At 34.1% G+C, this 24,040-nt stretch overlaps 1 protein-coding gene across 1 annotated transcript in view; it reads left to right on the forward strand.

The window, feature by feature from the left end:
• LOC126817419 (uncharacterized protein KIAA0825) overlaps positions 1 to 24,040 on the forward strand; it is a 58,572-nt gene that overhangs the window by 4,477 nt on the left and 30,055 nt on the right. The window contains exons 5-14 of the mRNA XM_050544381.2: positions 2,086 to 2,214; positions 2,559 to 2,788; positions 3,788 to 3,931; positions 5,662 to 5,783; positions 8,957 to 9,110; positions 9,328 to 9,518; positions 10,134 to 10,313; positions 11,352 to 11,486; positions 16,151 to 16,241; positions 18,880 to 19,088. Of these exons, the coding sequence (XP_050400338.1) occupies positions 2,086 to 2,214; positions 2,559 to 2,788; positions 3,788 to 3,931; positions 5,662 to 5,783; positions 8,957 to 9,110; positions 9,328 to 9,518; positions 10,134 to 10,313; positions 11,352 to 11,486; positions 16,151 to 16,241; positions 18,880 to 19,088 (1,585 nt within the window). The remainder of the gene's footprint in view (positions 1 to 2,085; positions 2,215 to 2,558; positions 2,789 to 3,787; positions 3,932 to 5,661; positions 5,784 to 8,956; positions 9,111 to 9,327; positions 9,519 to 10,133; positions 10,314 to 11,351; positions 11,487 to 16,150; positions 16,242 to 18,879; positions 19,089 to 24,040) is intronic.

A 24,040-nucleotide genomic window follows, 5' to 3' on the forward strand; every position in this document is an offset into this window, starting at 1 on the left:
GTCAAATAAATTTTATAAACAAAACTGAATTCTCTGTGTGGCATTTTCTTCTAGAACTCCCAGACTGAATTCATTATACTATACAGGGACATAACTCTATGAATTGGGACTATTAAACCGGAAATAGGGAATCAAGTAGTACCACTCAGGTTGTGAGACATGTCAGTTTCGAGTAATTATGTCAGTATTCAATTTTAAAAAAAAAAAAAAATTCGGTCTATCCCCCATGTATTATAAATAAACTATACAAAATAAATACGTGTAAACGACTTAAAACGCATTGTAACATGAGAAATCAACGTAATAATTCCCGTAAAATATAATTGTTTATATCGCGTGCGTCTAGTTAATATAGATTATATGAAAAATACTGTGTGCGTCCGATTGAACAAAAATAGTAAAACACGATAAAAATCAGACAAAATTGTTTTCTAACGAAGAAATAAGAATTAAAATGAGTGTGACTTCGGAAGCCACTGCCAAGAATTGGCTTCAGACATAAGACCTAACCAAAAGACTACATTCAGAAATGGTCACAGCTACCTGTTGCAGTGCTAAAATTCTAAAAAAAATCTTAAGAATGAAAACTAATCAATTGTTATAAATTAAAATTAAAGTAATCTTTATTTAGGTGTTTCATGTTGAAACTGAAAAACTGCGAATCAATTTTTAAATTTGCTAATCAAATTTGGCACAATTGGACTTTTTGATTAGCAGTGCTGCTCTAATCATCTATGAAAAATTACCGACAGCCCTGATCGACAGGCCGTTATAATCCAGACTACTTTTTTACGAAACATAACAGAAAGCTAGAACAAGAAATTGAATTTAGAAACACGCACGTTAGGCAACTCAACAATTATCTTAAAAACCTTGTAAAAGTAGAATGAAACTACTGCTAGTATCATGTTCTTGCCTAACCCGAGTGTTTCGGAGATGTTATTTGTACTAAACCAAAAGATGCCGCTCCTAACGGTATAGTTAATGATAAAGCAATTTAAAAAATAAAACAAACGTAATTTCTAAAGCTGCTGTAATAACCAAAAAGCTAAATATTACTGCTATTCAGAATCGTCAATAATAGATTTTTTACGGCTGTAATAGTTGATAAATGTGTAGAGAATTTCACGTGCAATGGCTATTTATAGACTCATAGTCTCTCGTGCTGGGTGTTATCGCATTGCATGATTAGCCAGAAATCACTTCGAGATAAGCCACTGAAGCTTGCACATTCGCCGTGTCGAGTTCAACTTTCTGTAGGGAAAATTTTCGCTGCCTGGGGCACCCTATCTTTAATATCCATTGTTATAAGATACATGTACTTCTAAAGATGAAGTAGTCAACTCACAGTCTTCATTCATTATATACTACTTTTAAGATTCTGTCAATATTGACGTCTGGATCTCCTATTCTGTTGCATTAATTAGTTAGATAAGTTTGAATTACAAATTTCAGGAATATAAGTAAATGTCTTCAATTTAAGAATGACCATTGAATGTCTGCCAACCCCAATATCATCCCTCTTAAGCTTAAAGCATCTTGTTGTGATATTAAAGCCAATGGTTTCCATAATTGAATATTTCCTTGTGCATTTGGTATATTCTGTTAGCAAACTGCATAGTAAAACAGCATATTTATAAACATTACACCAGGAAATATTGGATAGAAACAACCATGCATGCATGCAGAAGAAAGAGGTAAAGCGAGAAGAAAATTATGGTATTGAACATCACCAAGATTGTTCAATGTATATGTACAATTGTCAAAAATTCAGACAACAAATTCTACCAGTACTTCAACTGATTAACATTAAAATTGGTAACCGATTATTTTAATCCACCTTTTAAGAAAATAACAAAACATAATACAGGTCCAATTTTAATGGCGTGAAACTTAAATTCAAATTAAAGTCTGGTTGATGAAGATGGTTGTGTTTTGATCATTTAGATAATGGATGATAACCAATACTATTTGATCTTATTAACTGGCTAATTAACTTGTATAACTTTTTATTTCCCATGAATGAACTTGAGAAATGTACATGTATAATTATTGTATAATATATTATCTTTTGTTATCTTATAGGAGTTCTAAAAACAACTTCAAGTCCAGAGCAAAGGCGTCATTCATTAAGAGTGACAGAACTAAATAATAGTGACACCCAGATAGATTCCAGTATTTCATCAACTACAAGTACAATAGCAACGCCTAAAGGTATTTGTACATGTATAAACTAGCATGGTAATCTTGTGCAAGGTGGAAAAACCGTGCTGTGTGATGCCAGACAAAATTGTCATTAATCATTAATTGTCATTTTCATCATTAAATACTGCACCAAATAAAAAAAAAATTCTTTGTAAGGCTCATTAAACAGGAAGTCTGGAATTCGACCCTGGTGTCGGCCGAGAAAGTTCCTCAGGATATTTCAGAGTTGTTCTCCCATGTCAGTGGTGCAGGACATTAAACCCCAATTCATTCATTTAAAGTATTCAGATTTCTTGAAAAATAACATTTTGTATTGGATTTGGTTAAATACATTTTCAATTTTTTTTAAAAAGTTATTGAAAGAACGAAAACAGAGGAACGGCTCCATTGGGATTGGAAACTGATGTTTAAGAAGATTTCGGGGGATATTACTCAAGCTGTTGAAGCTAGTATTAATAACAGTGTGAAAATTTCCTTACAAGAAGAACTAACACAATGGCAGAATACGCATACTTTGACTCCCGTTAATGTTAAGTTAACTCTACAGGGAGGAAAACAAGATTATCCAAAAGTTATAACCAAGGTATGTTTTAAAGGCACAGTATTTCAGGCAGAAAGAAAAAATAAAGATTAAAAACCATAATGAAAGAAGTTTTGGCCGTCTAAATTCACATAACTTTGCTTTGATTTCATGACGGCATCTTGTTTTTCCTTAAGAACATTAGCCGATGCATGTAGGATATCTCATTTTTATCCTCGAACATTGAAATCAAGATTGTATCTAACCTACATTTTGGGGTTTTAATTGTGATAGAGTTGTTTTATTCATACCGGTACCATGAATATGTTTCATAATTAAATGATATTAAAGGAGCCAAGTCTTTAACTCAATATCATCCACAGTCATCGACATTGCAAACACGACTTTGATGTTGTTATCTTACCGTGAAAAGTTGGGCTTCTGATACCAAATATTTAAAACAAAATGAAAATTTTAAAACTGACACATGAATCGTGTGCCAGAAGGCTTTCGTGCGCCACTTGTATGAAGCAACGTGAACAAGGCTAAACATGGCCCATACTACCGGTGTAGACTGGAATAACCAGATGCCAAAGACTGCCAAGTAATTCAGGATCTTTGCGTATTTCGCCAAACATAACTGATTAGAAATTACAGTAAAAACAAATGATTGAAATCAGTTTATATACATTCATATTACATTATTACATTATTAGAAATTATAGTAAAAACAGAAATGATTGAAATGTAAATCAGTTTATATACATTCATATTACATTATTATATGCGTTGTGACCCATTTGTGTCCATTTATAGGTGCCAAAAAATAGCGATTTAGCACCTTTAAGACATTGGAATTGGTCTTGCTTCCTGGCTGGCAGGTTATGGTAGCCTCTATTATCGTAATCATTAGCAGCATATATAATGGGGGACCAGTAATTATATATTTTCTATGTGATATGGTTTGATTTGATTTTAAAAGTTCAGATAGCTCTTAAACTTGAATTAATATTATTAATCAAATCTGTGATGTTAAAACTGATATATATTTGTGAATTTCAGTCAGTGCATGAGTTTATGGCTACATGTGACAGTCTATTAGTATTTGCTCGAGCTGGTTGTGATGGTAGTTTGTCTGCTGTTAGAGCAGCTTATATAGATAATATCAGTACTAGTCTTAAACTAGTACATGAACATATTGTAAAGGTAAGATTTGTTCAGATTCCTCCTTTAAATAGTTTATTTTAATCATACACCCCCAGTTCAGAGATTGTTGTCACATCTCTCAATCTTTTCTTCACATTTCTTGCTAGTCCACTAGAGGCTACAATAATCTATATATCCAATGGAATTTGATATGCTTTATCTTTCTCATTGAAATGAAGAATCCTATTCATTTCCAGACTTTTTCAATAATCACCCCTTTATTACAAAATCTTGTTAGAATTTTATATGTTACAATTATTTTTGAAAACACAAATAACATTTATATGGATTATATCTTTCTGAAATATTTATTGGTTGCGGATTCTATTGAATTGAAGAACTGTATTGACTTTCAGTAATAACTAACAAAATCTTGTCATCACTGCATAGAAAGGGACAGGGGTCCGTTTTACATAGGCTAAGCCTGTTCCCCGATCCCATTCAGATATTTTGCATAATAATATTGTTTTAAAAAAAAAATCATAAAGGCTTTAAATATACTGTATGAGCTGATCTTTTTGAAGTTTTTAAAGTTGTTTAGCTCATGACTACTCAGACAACTTAATTAGTTGCTTGTATATTATGTTCTGTTATGGATAATAAATATTGTAGCACAAATTAGAAATTTCCTCGATTCTGATTGGTTGAAAAGCGTGGTCGAATGGACAATAAACCCCCTCTAAATTATCAAGGCAAATTTTTGCGTATAAATATTACAGACTTGTACTTTTTTACATTTTTGTGCTCAATGATCTTCCTCAGCTCAAATCTTTATTGGCAAATATCTTCATGAAATTCTGCACACATGACTGTCACACGATTTTTTTCAAACATCTTTTATGAAAACACATTTCTGAAATATATAAAACAGTAGAAAATCAGTCATAAATTAATCAAAACCGTTTCCAGGCCTTAATCAGGTGGAATTTCCTTTTAAATCAAGCTTTGATTAAAGGCTGACTAACATGATCTACCTAATTAGAAGTCATTAGTCACAAGAAATCACCTGAAAATACAATGAGGGAGTCGAAAATAGCAGCTGAAATATAGGCCTAAATCGACATTATGCCAAAATTGACAATGACAACACGTCAGAACAGTCAGTATACATAGCAACCACTAGAATCTTAAGCTAGACATTACTGTCATAGTTTTATAGGGTATTTTTGAGGATGTAGGTATGAACTGCAATTGTGTGAAGAAAAACTAGCTACAACATTGGGATAACAGTCTGTAAATAAAATAATAAAGGCTTAAAACTTACATATAACTCTCGAAGCGAAGTCATCTTTGTTACCAAAAGTTTCTCCTATTTTAGTCTCTGATAGCAGGCTGGAATTATTTCTATCACAGCTGACACTCATCTCTAAATACGGCAATAAGACTAATTTCCTGTTCTTTTAAAAGTCTTCAAATGTTAAAAAAATTTTGTTGATATCCGAATAATATTTACTTTCATAATTCATTTACCAGCAACTCGAGACTAAAGCGTTTTAAATTTGTAGGTTGTAATGACCTACTCATAAATAAGACGAATGTAGTGCCTTGAAATGTGATGTTTGTGAGTAAGTCAATTAGCCACATAATCCTTTTTGCCAAAATAAAAACCAGCATCCCACATCAGATGTTTTGTGATGGATTGTCTGAGAACCAAATTTTTTTTTTGATTTTTTGTATAGCTTAAAGCTCAGAAAATAAATTGTATTTTGTTTTTGTTTTATATTTTGTAGCTTTGTGTGGATGTACCTATAAAGGCTAATATAAAACAATTATATCTACTATTATCTAATGCTGTTTACTGTCGTAATCAACTTACACATTGTGAAACAGTTCTATGTACAGATGATGCTGGGTAAGTATTGGGACTTTTTTTAATGATTAATATTTTAATATTAATCATTAAAAAAAGTTGTTAAAACAACTTACTAATGATAACGGGCATAATACTGTATTTTTTGGTGTATTAGGCACATGCGTAGATAAGGCGCAGGGCGAGTTTGGCAGAGGTGTTTCAGGAAAAAATAAAAATGCATGGTTTAGGCACATCCTTCTCCGGCACCTTGTGAAACACGTGCCATACCATAGTTACCATACGTGATTCAAATACACCTGCGATCTCCAACAACTGGGCCAAACTCTACTGTTTACAGTTATAATAATTATATTAATTACAACTTTAAATTGAACAGTTTCATAACTTAAGTGGTAATTCTGGCGCTTGTACGGTAGTCAAATTGTCGTTAGAGTCCCGCCCACAACACAAATGGCTGTCCTGTTAAATTCACGAGCAATTGGCTGTGATAAATGAATAGGTATTGATGATAAACAAATGAAATAATAACTGTAGAAATAATTTATCATGATCAGTTACTCACGGCTTAAATCCTGAATACCGGTAAAAAGAGAAACAATAATTCTAGTTTATTTTATACTATCCAAACAACTGACAATCAAACGATTCTGTCAATTGCCCCGCCCACTACACGCAGCATGACATTACCTAGATTGAGGCCATTTATATCTATCAGTATCCTAAGACAATAGCATTTTTAATACCAATCAAAGAAACAATGATTTTGTGAACAACAAACAACTTCATAAAGCATACGATGACAACTCACCAGTAGATAATTAACGATACCGGTAAATTATAACAATGGGTTAATCAGTGAATCTTCGTTGCATGAAAACTATCGGTAACTTGAAACGGCTAGATATATAAGTTACAGCAATGTATAGAAAATACCAACGAACCTTCCATCAAACTTTTGAACAATTATTTATTCAGAATGACTACGAGACGAACCGCTAAAGAGTGCGGTAATAGATAAAGCAAATAGATAGAACGTTGCATGTTATCCACAAATTGTGAAAGAATGGGTTGACTGTCAATCATAGAAGCCTTGAAAATTTGCCGTTTCGAGAACAGGTTAGACAGAACAACTTCGTTGTCGTCGTTTCTGGAGTTTACCGCCCACTTCCACCAGGGGTGATATCGTAGATAAGAGAACAACTTCAATATAATATGTCAGTTTAACTCTAATCCCACCCTTACTACCAATGACTTATATTGAGCCAATGAAAATGCTTGTATGAATGCATACCCTGCCCTATTCGTCAACTTGACTGACAGCACCACTGACCTTGAACGGGGACGTGCGAGGACTGCCGAATATGGCCAAGAGTATACGGAATAGCAGAAATATATGATGTAGAATTAGCAAGAAATATTAACGATACGTATGCTATTTTCTAAAACATCGTTAACGTTGAACGGCTATCAGCCGATGGTGTTTGCATTGCCGGTTATGACAAACACTATACTGTACACGGGATAGCCTAAAATGTTGACTTCTTTTTTAATTTTTATGCACGAAATAACAGAAATACGGGCGATAAGAGAACAACTTCAATATATGTCAGTTTAACTCTAATCCCACCCTTACTACCAATGACGTATATTGAGCCAATGAAAATGCTTGTATGAATGCATATCCCGCCCTATTCGTCAACTTGACTGACAGCACCACTGACCTTGAACGGGGACGTGCGAGGACTGCCGATAATGGTCAATAGTATACGGAATAGCAGAAATATATGATGTAGAATTAGCAAAAAATATTAACGATACGTATGCTATTTTTTAAAACATCGTTAACGTTGAACGGCTATCAGCCGATGGTGTTTGCATTGCCGGTTATGACAAACACTATACTGTACACGGGATAGCCTAAAATGTCTACATCTTTTTTAATTTTTATGCACGAAATAACAGAAATACGGGCGATAATTATTGACATATTTTAACCGTATCTAAAGGTTATTGACAAATATGGACGAATTTTAAACTATCTAAAATATTACTGACAAATATAAATGGACACGAAAGGAAACAGTATTGTGTTTAATTTGTGTGGTAATTTATCATAAACTTTTGAGGTAGCGTCACCCGGTCGACATGTGTTGATTCTAGGGCAGTTATTTCTTGAACTCCCGACTTCGGTGTCTACACGGGAAAAGCCTGGATTCGCTTAACGTTATGTATTAGGCGCACCCCTAATATTTGGTAAAAAAAGTGCGCCTAATACACCGAAAAATACGGTAAGAGATAATTTACTCGGACAGCAGAGATTTCGCGCCTGCTCTTTGTTGAACTTCAATTCTTTTATGTGCACGCGACTTCAGCTATTTGTCCCATCCGAACGAGTAGTTGGAAAGCTGGAGAATCCTGAGCAACTTACTCAGCTAACAATGGGATCAAACTCGAGATATCCCGGTTAGCTAGCGAGCCAGAATCTTTACTGACTGACCAACACTGTAACCTGGATATCATTTAATCTTGTCAATTTAGCACTAATTTCTTTCACATTCATTCAATATAAAATCTTTGTTTAAAAACTCATAAAAATCATTTAAAAACACCAAAAGTTATCTAATTTGTTCTTGTGTCCAGTTTAAAGATGACTGATTAATTTTGATAATGACTGTCCAATTTACAAGTGTTTAATTTCCTGTATGACCTGTTTAAAGATTAATAAATATACATCAATTATCAATTGGGTTGTTTATTTAACAGTGATCGAGAAATTAAACACTTGTAAATTGGACACTCATTATCAAAATTGAATGGTCGGCTTTAAACTGGACACAAGTACAAATTAGATATTTTTTGGTTATTTTAAAAGATTTTTTCGAGTTTTTAAACAAAGATTTGATATTGAATGAATGTGAAAGAAATTAGTGGTAAATACGCAGGATTAAATGATACTTGGGTTACACTGCAACCGTGATGTACAATACATGTAAGTGCTCCGTTACTGACTGGTTAATTATTTACTGCATAAATATTGTACAGTGTTGACAAGACTCCCATAACACCCTGTATGGTGTATACCCGTATGTTAAATCACATTTCATTTCGGTATTGTACAAGGATATTTGTTTGTTTTATAAATGAAATTCTAAAAAAAAGTTCTGTTAGCGTTTGATAATTAATTTGTGATTTTTTTTTTGATTTTTTTTCAGAAAAAAGGTATTTTTAGGTCTGTTAAAACAACTGAGTGACCTCGTAGAAAGTTTGTCTAAACAAATTCTAGATATCCACAATCAACTTCTAGCCACTACAGTCCTGCATGATGCTGAATGTCATCACTGGAATGATTCCAAAGATTTTTATGAAGTAAATATCTAAATGCCCGCTCTTATTTTATGTAGTGTTTATCTTTAGAGTATCAATTAGAAGTTAGTATTAATACTTTTCTTAAAAGACATTAAGATCTATATAGTGGAAGATCATTTATTATATTCCAATTTTCAAAGCTTATGGCTCAGATAATGAAATTTGAACCATATTATAAATTACTATAATCCCTTGTCTTTCGTATTTCTTATTGCAGGATGAAAGATGTTCTTATACTGTACAAATGTGGAATTTTTACATGCGTGGTTTACAGTATGACTTATGGACTGTTTGTCCTCCCCGATTAGCTCAAAATATATTTGGTTCTGTACTACATGAATCACTTCAAATGTTGACGTTACGTTATGTTAGAGTTAAACCAAGTTTTAAAAGATTCAAGCAGTATAGGTAATTTAATCATTGGTATTATTTATTTACATTTGTATTGTCATAGTTTTAGCATATCTGTATCAAATATCAACATTTGAAGATACACAGTGCATGCAATGATAGAATATTAGAATATATAATTATCTACAATGGGAATAGTTAAAATGTTCGTGTCAATCTACACTTTCAATTTAATTTAACAAATATTTTCTTAAATGCTTCTATATATTTGTGACCATCGTTTTTCTATTTCTTTGTTTGGAGCAGGTTGCTACACTAGGATTAAAATTTGGCGTATAAGTGCAGGTTGAGCAGGGGAATGACATATGCCTGGTGGTGTTACACTACCACTTTATTCACATGACAAACCTATAATCATCTCTCTAGACTATCGGATGGCAGTGGTTTAAACGGAAATGAAACAAGGTTGCCATTTAATGGCTATCAAGGCTAAGCCTGGAATAACAAATAACGAATAGAGGATTTTTGTTCCAATTCTGGTGATTTTAGTCATTGAATTGAGATTCTTGTTTCATATTTTACGACATTATTGAAGATTCTAATTGCAAAATTTTATTTAAAAAGTCCATAAATATTTGCTAAATTGTTCTCACTCTAGGTTTCATTTTTCAGATATGATTTGACAGCTATCCTTCTCTGTTCATCCGAGTTTTTGTTTCAAGTTTGTCAGTCTATGTCCCAATATTTAGATCCTGGTCATTGTGATATACCCCAGTATAATATACATAATCTATGTTCGACATTAATATCATCATTAGCTGTTGTTACTTCACCTATAGATCAACTTTACAGGTATGCATATTTGTCATCTGGCTAATGAGAGGCATTGCTTTAAAAATGGGATTTGTGACCAACTCTGGCTAATGAGACATTCAAATGGCCCTTGTTTTAAATATGACATTTGTCTTGAAAAAAGTAATTGATTTTCATTTGCTTTTTTCTGAACACTAATGCTATGTTGTAAACAAACTTCAAATCTAAGCCATATATGTACAGAATTTAGGTTTTCTCTCACTTTGTCTGTCCCTCAGTCATACTTGTTTTCTGGAATTTGTTTTTCGTCCCCATTTTCGAAGAAAGCAGGGGACTATTAAAACGGGTCTGTCTGTCTGTCCGTTCATCTATGCCATGATGGAGTTTGCAGATGAGCATTTAGTAGGGTCGTTGTCCAACCTTGTGGGTTTTCTCCGGGTTCTCAGGTTTCCTCACACTACTAAAGATCCCTTTGCTCAAGCAAATTATTGAAATGAAATTGAACCTAGTTTTGTCAAGCGAACATTAAACCCCATTTCTCTCTCTCTCTCTCTCTTATTGAGGTTGAATGTTCAAACTTGGTGTAGGTGTTATTTAGGTAAATGCTTTGATGGAGATTGAAGATGAACATTTTCTGCTTAGGCTAAGCAGAGATAAGCAATTTGATTGCTTGATGATTAGGGACACGATAACTTTGGTTCTAATTAAGTTAGTGATGAAACTTGGTGTATAGTTTCATTACATCAATACATTGATAATGACCATTTTCTGCCTAGGGACAGCAGAGCTATAAGCAGATTGATTGATCAAGACTTTGGAGGTCGATTCTAATTAAGTGTTAGTGGTGAAACTTTGTGTATATGTTCATTATATCAATACTTTAACGAAGTTCAATGATGAGAATTTTCTGCTTAGGCTAAGTGGTGATAAGCAGTTTGATTGGTCAAGACTTAAGAACATAACCACTCTGCTTGTAATTGATGTAGATGCTCATTAGGACATATCTTGCTTCAGCAATACTCTCAGAATGTTTTTTGTAATTTATAATTAGGCTTCTATTTTTTTATGAATTTGTAGGACATTTAAACGAGGTTATAGTAAAAGACGAGACAGTAATACAGAACAGATACCTGGTTCGGTTGCTTATGGTGGATCTAATACACAGTGGTTACACTGGATACACCCTTCACTCTTCATTCCTGGTCATAAACAGTGAGTTTTACCATACTTATAGAGATGTACAATATTAAAGGAAGTAAACTTCTACTGTATTTTTCTTTTTGTAGAGTTCCTTTTAGTAATTTGCAAGTGTTTACCTACGTATTGTGATTCTATCCTGGTCGTTCTGTAGTGAAATGACCAGTATTTCTATTTTTGGAGCATAATACAGAATAGGTGGTGATATTTCGACCATTAATTAAATTTAAAAGATTACACTTTTGAATAGCAGGGATGCTATTTCAAAATTTTGCTCGTCAGACATCCTTAGTTGGGGTTAATAGACGTCAGATTTAGGACACCAAAAGTCAGGCCTTTATGTAAAAGGAGCACGATTGCTCTCGCTCTCCTGGAGGCGCCTGGATGTCAGTCAAGGTGCAATTTTTAACGCTCGCCTCAATGTTAAAATTGACTCCCCATAAAGAAAATAATCAGGAAAAATTTACTGGTTACGAAGAAAACTGTCAATATTGACAATCAATTTGCTTGTCAGCTACAATAACAGTCATACCTTGGTGAGAAGTGGTCATCTGGTTCATAATCCGAGTAATTAGCACATTTAACGGTAATTTTGATAATTCGGTAAGAAAGCAAAACAAGCTTGCTGGCTATTCATAACAGGTCCAATATGTTTCATTTGTAAAAGGAATCTAGGGATAATTGGATAATACATTTTATGGTTTCACTGACCTGTTGTTAGTTAAATTTAAATAGTCATTGAGTAATCCCCGATAAAACACCGGATATCCCGAGAAACAGACATTAATAATATATTTTTCCGTTGGGATCTCCAAGGCTTTCCGATTCCCGATAACATGTGACATGCATCGGTTGGAATTAGGCAACCTGCAGCATTTCTAGATTTAGTTATAGTTTATTTTTAAAAATTTTGTCCTTATTATTTAAAGCCATGGCATAGTCGTACAGAATTGTATTTTACATAAAGCAATTTCAATTATGGTTGTTACATGATCATTGTGCCGCTTGTCTATCATCCACGAATGAATAAAAACTTTGCAAGTTATGTGATAGACAAAAACAATAATTTGTGTTTTAAATATGAAGAAATGCCATGGTGTCATATCAGCTTATTTTGGTTACTGCATTTTCTGATACAGGGTGTAGTAGAAAAATCCTATTTTTGATCGACTGATGATATCCGTTTATCCATCGAATAAACGAAGACAATAATTTATTTAGGAATATTACTGACTTGAACTTCAAGTCATATATTAGCCTATTCAGAATATGACGTTCTTCATAACAAATTACCAAAAGTTATTTTTGTTGAAGTTATATTAAAGTTAACGGGAGCTTCTAATTACCCTATTTCCCACCGGAACCTCATTTGACCCAGTTCTAGCCGGTTGGTATCAAAATGGATTAAAATCCCTGTTCTTATCACAAAAAACTCTCCTGAATCTCCAGGAGAGGGAGTTACCCTTTTTGCAATTTCAGGAAAGCCTTTTTCTTTGACTCTCCAGGAATTTATTCATGTGAAGACCTGAAAAGTCGTTTGTCAGCTGCAGGAAATAGCATCAATAAACTTCCATTCCCTTTTTCTTTTTATGTTATACAGCACATCGTGTCCTGAATACGACAAAAACACATGCACCTCACTATTTTTCATATTTAATTCCCGTACGGTATTCAAATTTAGGTCAGTTATATTCCTACAAAATTACGTGTTTTCGTATACAATAGAATGAAACTGTACCGACCCGTACCTGCTTCAAATTCATGCCAGTAAAATTCCTCCAAAAGTACGTGTCTTCATTTATAATAAGACAGAACATGAAAACAATATGTACGTGATGAGGGTAGTTTGTGATGTCGAAACATCGTTTGTCTTCCTTACTTTAAAATTCCATTGGTGTAGCATCGTTACCCTTATGCAATGCAGCCATGTTCACCATGTTATTGTCATTTGCGACTGGCTTTTCCCGCCAAAATGAAAGATCCTAGTTAGGTTTGTAGAAAGCAATGCGAGCACCTAGGAAGTGCAAAGTAGTTTGTTAAATGAAAAAAAAAAAAATAAACTGCTGTCTCTAATAACAGTTCACACTTCGGATGGATACATTTTTCGTATGATTATAGCCTACGTAATATTTTGTTGTCCACTAAATCGAAAATGATTAAAATATTGGGTTCCAGGTGGGAACATGTGGTCAATTGCTACAAAGGGAAATAGTTACAGATGAAAATTGTTGTGTTATGAAAAATTATCGCGCTTACAGGATTTTCAAAATTACCATTTGTACTAATTACTTAGATCATGAACTGAGAATGACTGTTAAATAAACGTACACGTTTATTGACTAATCTTTGACTACTTTTAATCACGTCTACCGGCATCAAGGGAAAAATGTCTGACAAAGGAAACACCATGATTTGTTATAAAACGACGTATAAAGGAAATCATGTAGATTAAAAAAGTCAATCAAGGCAGATTACGTAGTTAATCAATGTAGTACTATCAGACTTCTTTCCTTGTTGTGTTTGTTTTCTTCGTGATGGTAATATATAACACTACAGGTTAAATGTTTCTTACAACTTTATTGCTAAGCTGGAATAGCTTCAAAGGTTCCTCGTTCTCAATAAATAATAGCTGCTTGGAATACCTGGGTGAGCTCTGACCAGTTTCGCTCAACACCCTCTTTTATAATCCCCTCATTTTTGCACGTCTTAGATTAGCCTTGATGCTAATTTCCATCCCAAATATGGAATAAACCTCTTTATTTCTCAAGACCAGAGGGGGGAACATTACCTTATTTGGTCTACCAACCATAGGTTAATAAACAGACAGAATTTGATGGATATTTTGACAATGGTTATGATTTTACTGTTTTTTATATATAAATATATCATTCACGTTCATTAAGTACGTGTGATTTGAGTCTATAGAAAGAGTGAAGCATCAATTTTTCAAGGACCCAATATTGTCTTAAAGCGAGAATTTCATATTTTCTAAGAAAGTCAAAACATAATTATTTCTGTCTTTTGCTCAATAGGTTATCAACTCACTATTATACGATCATGGGCATTATTTCCCACCTTTAAAAATCATTGACACAGGAAATAATAACATAATTTTGATCCGATTTTGATGAAACTTGAAATACATGTTTATAACCCAAAGATTCTGGTTCCTTTCGATATTCGCGCATATCGGATTAGAACTTCCTAAATTATGGCTCTTGATTGTACGAAAAATCGTGTTTTTAGCTTGTGGTCGCTCTAGAGGTCACAATTTTTATCTGATTTAAAAAAACACTCAATTATGTAACTGTTACACAGTAATGTTGGTTGAGATCGAATTTCGTGAAAATCAATCCAAAAGTATGTAATACCAAGGTTGTGGACCCTCTAGAAGTCACAATGTTTATCTGATTTTGATGAAACTTGAAATGTATGATTATAATCCAAAGATTTTGGTGCATGTCGACTGTTGCGCATATCGGACCGTAACTTCCTTGATTATGGCCCCTTGCTTGTACGAAAAATCACGTTTTTAACTTGTGGATGCTCTAGAAGTCACTTTTTTTATGAGATTTTGATGAAACTTAAAATATATCTTTATATCCCAAATATCTCAGTCCATTTTAATATTTGCGCAGTTTAGATCATAACTACCTGGATTATGGCCCCCGATTGTAAGGAAAATCGCTTTTTTTTTTAGCTTGTTCTCTATCTATCTCTTGCAAAATGTGGGCATATCCTGTCTGGCAGCTGCTGGCTAATATTATTAACTATATATTTATGTCTGATTGGTCATATTCTAGGTCGGACATTTAGAAAATCGCGTCCAGAATATACGGGCAAAATAGCATCTCTGGATTAAAGTGTATAATATACTCTTCAAAAAAAGTAGGGGATATTGAAATGCAAATACCTATGCAGGTTGCGATATGATAAATAGCCATGGACATTTGACATGCTTTGAGAGTATGTTCACAGATGAAGAACTTATCGCCCCAAAAGAACCACTGAGCTGCACATGCGACACACATTAGCGCCATACACGTGGGAGGGGTTCATTGTCAAATTTGACACTTCAAAGAAGGGTTGATGAAAACTGCCGCGTGCTGGTTTATCTATCCATGTTTGCTTTCCTATTGGTTCTTGCATAAGATTTACTGTTTAGCGTATCTTTGCTTTAGTGTGTTCGTTTAATTTGATCAGTCGACGTGTTCGTCGGCGTCAACCGACAACACTGCAAGAATTGGCCGTGGCACTGCAAGTGGAGTGGGTCAGATTGCCCCAAATCGAGATTGGACGGTTGATTAGGAGCATGCCACGACAAATTGCTAAATGTCTGAGGATTGATGGAGCAATTACTCATTATTAAGACAAAAATCAAAAACGTCCATTTTCACTTTTGACAGTGTATCTCTTTGCGATTGAAATGGGGCCGTCAGATAAGCTGCCCATATGAACTGTTTATGTTCATGTGTAGGCAATTGGTTTGTTATTAACATACACTGGTTACCTCTAATAAAAACAGCAGTGCATTTCCGCAGTTTTGTATTGTTCCTGAATATCCCCTACTTTTTTTGAAGAGTATATAACAAATTTTAGCCTCCTAACAGTAAAAGCCTTATGTTTATGTATGAATAATGCTAAATTAGGGACAAATAAATATATTATTTTATTTACAGCTATGATGACATGCAAACCACTAATGCTGTTTATTTACAAACTAAACTCTTGTTGAGTCAGTCTATATGGGAACCCAGCACCTTATTACAGGTAGTCTTTTAATTAACACTTTAATTTTTATTTAAGCCTTAACACAGATAATTATAAAATACCAAGTTGTTTCATATAAATTGGTTCAAAATTTTCTTGATTTCGCAGCATCTCAATTATATGATCACTGTTTTTATACGCCCACATTAAAATGTGGTCATATATCAGTGCTTCACATTTAAAAAAAATAGAGGAGCCATAAAAAGCTCTTCTAAAATTACAACAGCTGAAAATCGCTCCTGCAAAAATAGCACTTCTCAACTCAAAATAGAGGAGCAATCCATTATTTAGAAGGACCATTCATGTATTTCATACTATACTTTGACCATAGATGAAGCCATTTATTGACCATTAATACTTAGGAAATAAAGATATGTGTTTCGATATTTATTAGAATAAATAAAAAGAAAAAGTCGATCTTTTGACCCCTGACGTGACCTATCGCTATAACTTGTCAGATCTTCATGTAGTGTAGGCCATCAAAAGTATAAAAAAATGAAACGAAATATAGATCTGTATTTTAATCAGATTGGACTTGATGAAAACCATAAACAAAAGTCACAGAAAAAATCTTAAGTTTAACTTTGACGCCCTGATAATTTTGGCACAAAGTATGCACCGTAACAATTCGATGTTTCCCGTTTAATGTCCAATGAAAAAATAAACATATAATTTACAGGACAATTTGAAAAAATTAAACAATTTGGTCCAAAGAGTATTTTATACATACATGTATATAATTTTTAGCGTAAATAAGTCGGAATGTGAGAAATGAATTCCAGGGGGCGCGATAAACTGTCTCTGCACGTGATTAATAATAGTATAGTGTCATGTACAGGTGCAACGATGTGTTTGATATTCCATTTTATACCGATATTTTAGAATCCGAATTCTACACATTTCTCAACGGCAGGGTCATAGACCTCTAAATTAAACTTAAAACATGATTTGAGACGCATGTTTTACTAAGCAGAATTCACATCAAGACTTACAGCTAGTGCGGCGATTCGCGCGAATTTTTAGTCCTGCCGATGTCGAAGAAATTAATTACGATATTCACATCGATCAAAATAAGAATCAAAACCATTTAATCGTGTTTGTGTGCATGGATAATGTGTGACGTGGAAAATTATAAATGACAGATCAGTTACTAAAGCGACATTTCGAGGCCTGTCTGATTAAACTCTATATTTATTTCTATTTATGTAAATTATTTTCTTTTTTGAAAATTATAGAAAATCGCGTGAGAACCTCGAATCGTCGATGCAACTGCGTACGTGATCAATTGAACATTTGGAAAACTGTTCTGACTGTATCTATTTTCTTTCTTTCTTGTACGTATTTATTTTAAGGTTCAATAATTATTCTCTGATTCGACATAATCATTGTTTTGTTGGTCATATTCAACCAAGGATTGGTTACATGGGCTTTATTTATAGTTTGGGGTTCGTTTTTTGACAAATGTAAAATATGACGAGAGCGATTTTATCCTTGGAGGAGAGCGATAAAAAGCTCTTCTATTTTGACGTTTGCGCGAGCCGAGAAGAGCGAGAGCGATCGCTCGCGTCAAACGTGAAGCACTGATATATTGTCATCACCCCCGTCCGTCGGTCCGGCGTCCACAATTGCTTGTGGACGCTCTAGAGGCTAAAGTTAATATCCGATTGACTTTAAATTTATACACAGTGTTTAAGGTCATGAGACGAAGACGCCTATTGATTTTCAGCGATTTCCGATAATTACTGCCAGAGTTATAGCCCTTGATCACTTCAAAAAATCTTGTGGACGCTCTAGAGGCTAAAGTTAATATCCGATTTACTTTAAATTTATACACAGTGTTTAATGTCATGAGACGAAGAAGCTTATTGATTTTCGGCGATTTCTGATAAGTACTGCCAGAGTTATGGCCCTTGATCACTTTGAAAAATCTTGTGGACGCTCTAGAGGCTAAAATTAATATCCGATTGACTTTAAATTTATACACTGTGTTTAATGTCATGAGACGAAGAAGCCTAATGATTTTCGGCGATTTCTGATAAGTACTGCTAGAGTTATGGCCTTTGATCACTTTGTAAAATCTTGTGGATGCACTAGAGGCTACAGTTAATATCCGATTGACTTTAAATTTATACACAGTGTTTGAGGTCATGAGACGAAGAATCATATTGATTTTCAACGATTTCTGATAATTACTGCCCAAGTTATGGCCCTTGATCACTTTGAAAAATCTTGTGACGCTCTAGAGGCTAAAGTTATCATTCGATTGACTTCAGATTGATACACAGAGTTTAAGGTCTTGAGACGAACAAGTATATTGATTTTCATTGAATTGTTATGACTTGAACAACTAAATCCATGATGTTAGAAGTTTCGTATACTAAACATTAGCATGGGGCAGAACTTTATAAAAACCAAACAAATTCTAATGGTTTTCTGATAATTACTTAATTATATTAGTTGTTACTCTTAATCAGATTTTAATGTATTATAAATGTTTAATTACCGAAAAAAGTAAAAATATGCGACAACTCTTGTTGACTCCCCGGACGATTTAGCTGCTGTGGGCGTATGTTTCGTTGCCTGGCAACCTATCTTTCATATTATAATCTGTTATTTGTTAACTTTTCTTCTTTTCCAGGCACTTATTATGAAGGATTATACATTACCTATCATGCTGTTAACTAGAGTCGCATCCCTTGATTCAATGTCATCTGGTGGATGTAATGGTCTGCCGAGTGAACAGAAGAAAGATTGCTGTAGGATATTTTCAGCTGTCCTTTCAATATTATCTCAATGTTCCCATTTTCCTGATGGTGTAGCTAAAGTTCTAATGCCAGTCATAGATAGGTAATGTATTAAAATTATAATTACTGTGTTTCTACAGAAATATGGGTTGAAATATGTTTGTCATGGACATTCAGGGCTAAAATTTTCCAAAATGTAAAAATTATTTGCTTTAGAGAGTATACATTATTTTACCATATTATTTGTGGGGAATAAGGTACACATACAGAAGACACTCAGTGATACTATACGCAATACACAGGCAACGCTCAATTATGACCGAAACCAAAAAGGGGGAGACGGACATTGAATGACTCTTTAAATATACAACAGGTTCATTATTGATAAACTTTGCTATATTATCAAAGTAAACCACTCAGTGTTGTATTCACAGCGTTGATACAGCGATTGACTGAAAAGACATAGACTTTGTGTAAATAATATACATACAAAAATATAGTATTTTAGACATGACAAACCTAATCCAAATTAAAGAATATTTCAACGTACAAACCAGGGATCTTAATCGACTGTTTTTTGTCAGCTTTAGCCGATTGATCTTTAATCTAGCCGATTGGTAAAACAATGAACCGGCCACTAAGGTATCACAAATCAATCTACTTTCGGCTGATTTACAATGAATTAATTATCAGGCTGATTGGTAAAACAATGAACCGGCCACTATATATGGTATCATAAATCAATCTACTTTCGGCCGATTACAAAGAGTTAATTATTATTACTCGTCGATTAAGAAACCCATCAAAGAGTCAATCATTACAATGAATACCTTCGGCTTATTTCATAAATAAACAACTTAATTGAGGTAATCATATCAAACACAATGTTGAAGTACTTGAACACCTCGCAGAATGACAACAGGAAACGTAAACAAGATTTAACTGAAGATAGTGATGGCGGCGTTGACCTTGAACTTCAAGCATGCACGTCATCAATGGAAATTCCAAAAGCCGGAGATCCTCCCACGTCCAATATAGGTCAACCAAATTATCGGCAATAAAAGACCATATCAATCTGACGATCATACCTGCGCAGCAAAGAAAGACGATGGCAGAGCAAAGAGTTTAATTCACAAATCTATAGAAATTATTTCAAACCGGGCGTTAATCCGAAATGCGTATTTCATAGCAAAAAGAAACATTGCCATCGAAAAATATGAACAATAAATATCAACGATTTGACAGAACAGCAGGTACATGAAATGACAAAAAAATTATATCGTGATTTTAATTGTTGTGGTGAATTTATTTCTTTAATATCCAGTGAAATTGATAAAGAGATCTTCTCAGATATCTGAACTATTCCTGCTGCATTAAATCCCGACAATTGTATACTGGTAACACTAAAAATAAAACAAAACTGAATCACGACAATTGGCCACATGACCTTTCGCACGTACAGCATATTTCCGAGTTCCGACTATATACGGAAACTGATTTGTGCTACTTTGTTATTTATATACTTTGTTATTTTGTTATTTATATACTTTGTTATTTTTATATTAACATGTGCTTACGAATAATATAATTTAAAAAACCATTTGTATGTACTTGTAGTTTTTACTAATTTATAACTTCCGTTTAGTTGGATGAAAGCAAAAGTAGGAATATGCAATGCAAGTTGCTGAAATAATAATATGACTATAAATGTCGATATTATAGCGATGTATAAATACAAGTATGCAATTATAAAGGTCTTGTTTATTCAGAGTTTCAGCTATTATTATCACGAATACGTTATGCAATTAGTGAATTATGCAATTACTGTCGTGAATAGAGTATGCATAAACCAACATGTTTGTTGTTGAAAAGACGACTATTCGTTAGGCCTACCTGTGGCCGGTTCATTTCAAAATGGATTAAGAACCCTGGTACAAACTAATTTGCTATACCATTATGCAAAACATACTTCATCGACAGCAATAAATGACTAACAGGACCTGTAATCAGATGTGTACAATACCCGGAATTGAGTGCAACCATATATACTGTCCCCATGCGAAATGTGACACCTTTTCAGACACTTAAACAAAGTGACAACAGTACTTGAATTCCATAACAGTTTGAACATAAATGATGACAGGTCTGCTGTGATATTTATTGGATTAGGTTCCGATTTGCTGCTCAACTTTCATTCAAGATTCAATCATGAAATGGAGAATTGAGAATATGTTTTTTATCGTACCGACTTTAGTAATGATGATTAGGTCAGTGCCTTAATGGATTTCGAAGATGCGCATTTTGTGCTTAGGGTAAGCAGAGATAAGCAATTTGATTGGTTGATGATTTGGGACACGATAACTTTAGTTCAAATTAAGTGAGAGTGATGAAACTTGTGTATAGTTCCATTACATCAGTACCTTGACTAAGATCGATATTGAGCATTTTCTGCTCAAGGTAAGTAGAGCGATAATTAATTTGATTGGCCGAGACTTTGGAACACAATAGCTCTCTTTCTAATTGAGCTAGAATGTTCAAACTTGGTGTAGGTGTTTATTACCAGGTACAGGCATCGATATTTCCGCGCACATGCGCACGGCGTGCGCAGGCACATTTGCTTTAAAAAAAAATTTTGCAGGCACATTTTTAAAGATGTAGCCACGCCGGGCGGTGCCTGCGCCTGGCACTATTTTTTGCCGCCCAGCACAAAGAAAAAATCGAAGAAAGCCGCCCAGTCGTATTTAAACCCCTTCGTCCTTCTCTGTACACAAACTCGGCGCTCGAAATTTACCACGGCAATTAAACGGCAAAGCTATGGTAAAAGTTAAACTAAAAGCCGACGTACGCAAACCATGTCTGTCACGACATAATTTATTTTTGTGTGCCGTAGTAGACCCTATCATCCCAGATTAGTTTAAAGAAAGATGTATTGGTATTTTGATTATTTATACTTAAAAGATGTTTAGGCCTAGGCATATTCATTTTACAATTATTCTACGGTCTTTATATTTGTTTATTTGCCGTAAATAGGTCACCCAGACCAATTTACGGCACTCTAATGTTACAGGTTTGAATGTCGTAATTGTCCAACACGTGCCTGCAAATTTTCATGATGTTTCTTATTTTATTTCTTACCTGTGTTGACCGTGGATTTGCTACGGCCCGAGAGTAGGACTAGGAGGACGATGAGAGCTTTCTCAGTTTCTGCCTGACCTGATTCTCATTACACCGTAATAATAAATAATATTCGTGAGACACGTACAACAACTTTACAAACAAGTCAAATAATACAACGTGTTTTAATTATCAATATCTACTTGTTGTCATAATTCGTTGTACTCAAATAAAACACAAACACCGTTTTAAGAATCGTTTTAATTTTTAATCTCAAAGTAATAAAGTAATATTTGAAAAAAAAAAACCCCAACAAAACGACAAATACCGAAAGGTCCTCATATCCAGAGAAACAGCTAGACAATTTTATGCTCGGTCGGGTGGTGTCAAAAATTGATGAAAATTAAGTGAATTTGGTAAAATTTGAATATATAAATAAATGGAAATTTGATTTGCACTGAATCAAATACAAAAGGCAGCAGATGCTCTGAAAATACACCAAGAAGGGTTTAATTTTCATAAAAGACCACGCCCCCCTCCCAAAAAATTTTTTGCCTCGCTCCGCTTGCCAGATATATTTATACACCACTCACCAAATCATGGCTACATCCCTGTGTTTCAGTATGACCCTGCAGGCACATTTACAAGTGTGTGCGCAGGCACACTCAACTTTTATAGAGCCCTGACCAGGTATGTGTCATCTGTTTATTTTGGGATCAGCCTCACTGTTGGCTTGTTAACTATTATAGTGAGAATGCCAGCTCTTTATCTAATTTCCCATAATGTATCTTTAAGTATATGTTTATGTCCCAAAGATCTCGATTCCTTTTGATATTTGTGCATATTGGACAATAACTATCTGGATTATGGCTCCTGATTGTACCAAAAATCGCGTTTTTAGCTTGTGGACCCTCTAGACGTCACAATTTTTATCTGATTAAAAAAAAAATCATTTATATATATCACCGTTACACTGTTGAATTTGAATGTAGTGAAAATCAAACCGAAACTCCCCAACCAAATGGCCACTCCCAGTACACAAATAGTATAAAAGAATGTAATTTGTGGACATTCTAGAGGTTATTAATCTTATCCAATTTTGATGAAACTTAAAGATATGTTAATACGGTATCCCAAAGATCTGGGTTCCTTTCGTTACTGTGCGTATCGGACCGTTATTTCCTTGATTATGGCCCCTGATTGTCCGAAAAATGCCTTTTTTTTTAGCTTGTTGTCTGTCCATCTTTTGCAAATCGTGAACGTATCTTTGCTTGGCAACCGCTTGTACATCATACAGCACAACACAAACATTTTACAGAACAGACACGACTGTGGACGAACATTTAGACAATAAAACATAGAATGTACATATATATATATATATATATATATATATATATATATATATATATATATATATATATATATATATATATATATAATGTTCGTCCACATTTGTGTCTGTTCTGTATGGTCCGGTATATATATATATATACTCTTCAAAAAACGTAGGGGATATTCAGAAACAATACAAAACTGCGGAAATGCACTGCTGTTTTTATTAGAGGTAACCAGTGTATGTTAATAACAGGCCAATTGCCTACACATGAACATAAACAGTTCATATGGGCAGCTTTTCTGACGGACATTTTTGATTTTTGTCTTAATAATGAGTAATTGCTCCACCAATCCTCAGACATTCAGCAATTCGTCGTGGCATACTCATAATCAACCGTCCAATCACGATTTGGGTCAATCTGACCCACTGCTCTTGCAGTGCCACGGCCAATTCTTGCAGTGTTGTCGGTTGACGTTGACGAACACGTCTCCCAATCAAATTAAACGTAACACACTAAATCAAAGATACGCTAAACAGTAAATCTTATGCAAGAACCGATATAAAAGCAAGCATGGGTAGGATAAACCAGCAAGCGGCAGTTT

Source organism: Patella vulgata, chromosome 4 (genome assembly GCF_932274485.2).
Source record: "Patella vulgata chromosome 4, xgPatVulg1.2, whole genome shotgun sequence".
Taxonomy (NCBI): domain Eukaryota; kingdom Metazoa; phylum Mollusca; class Gastropoda; family Patellidae; genus Patella; species Patella vulgata.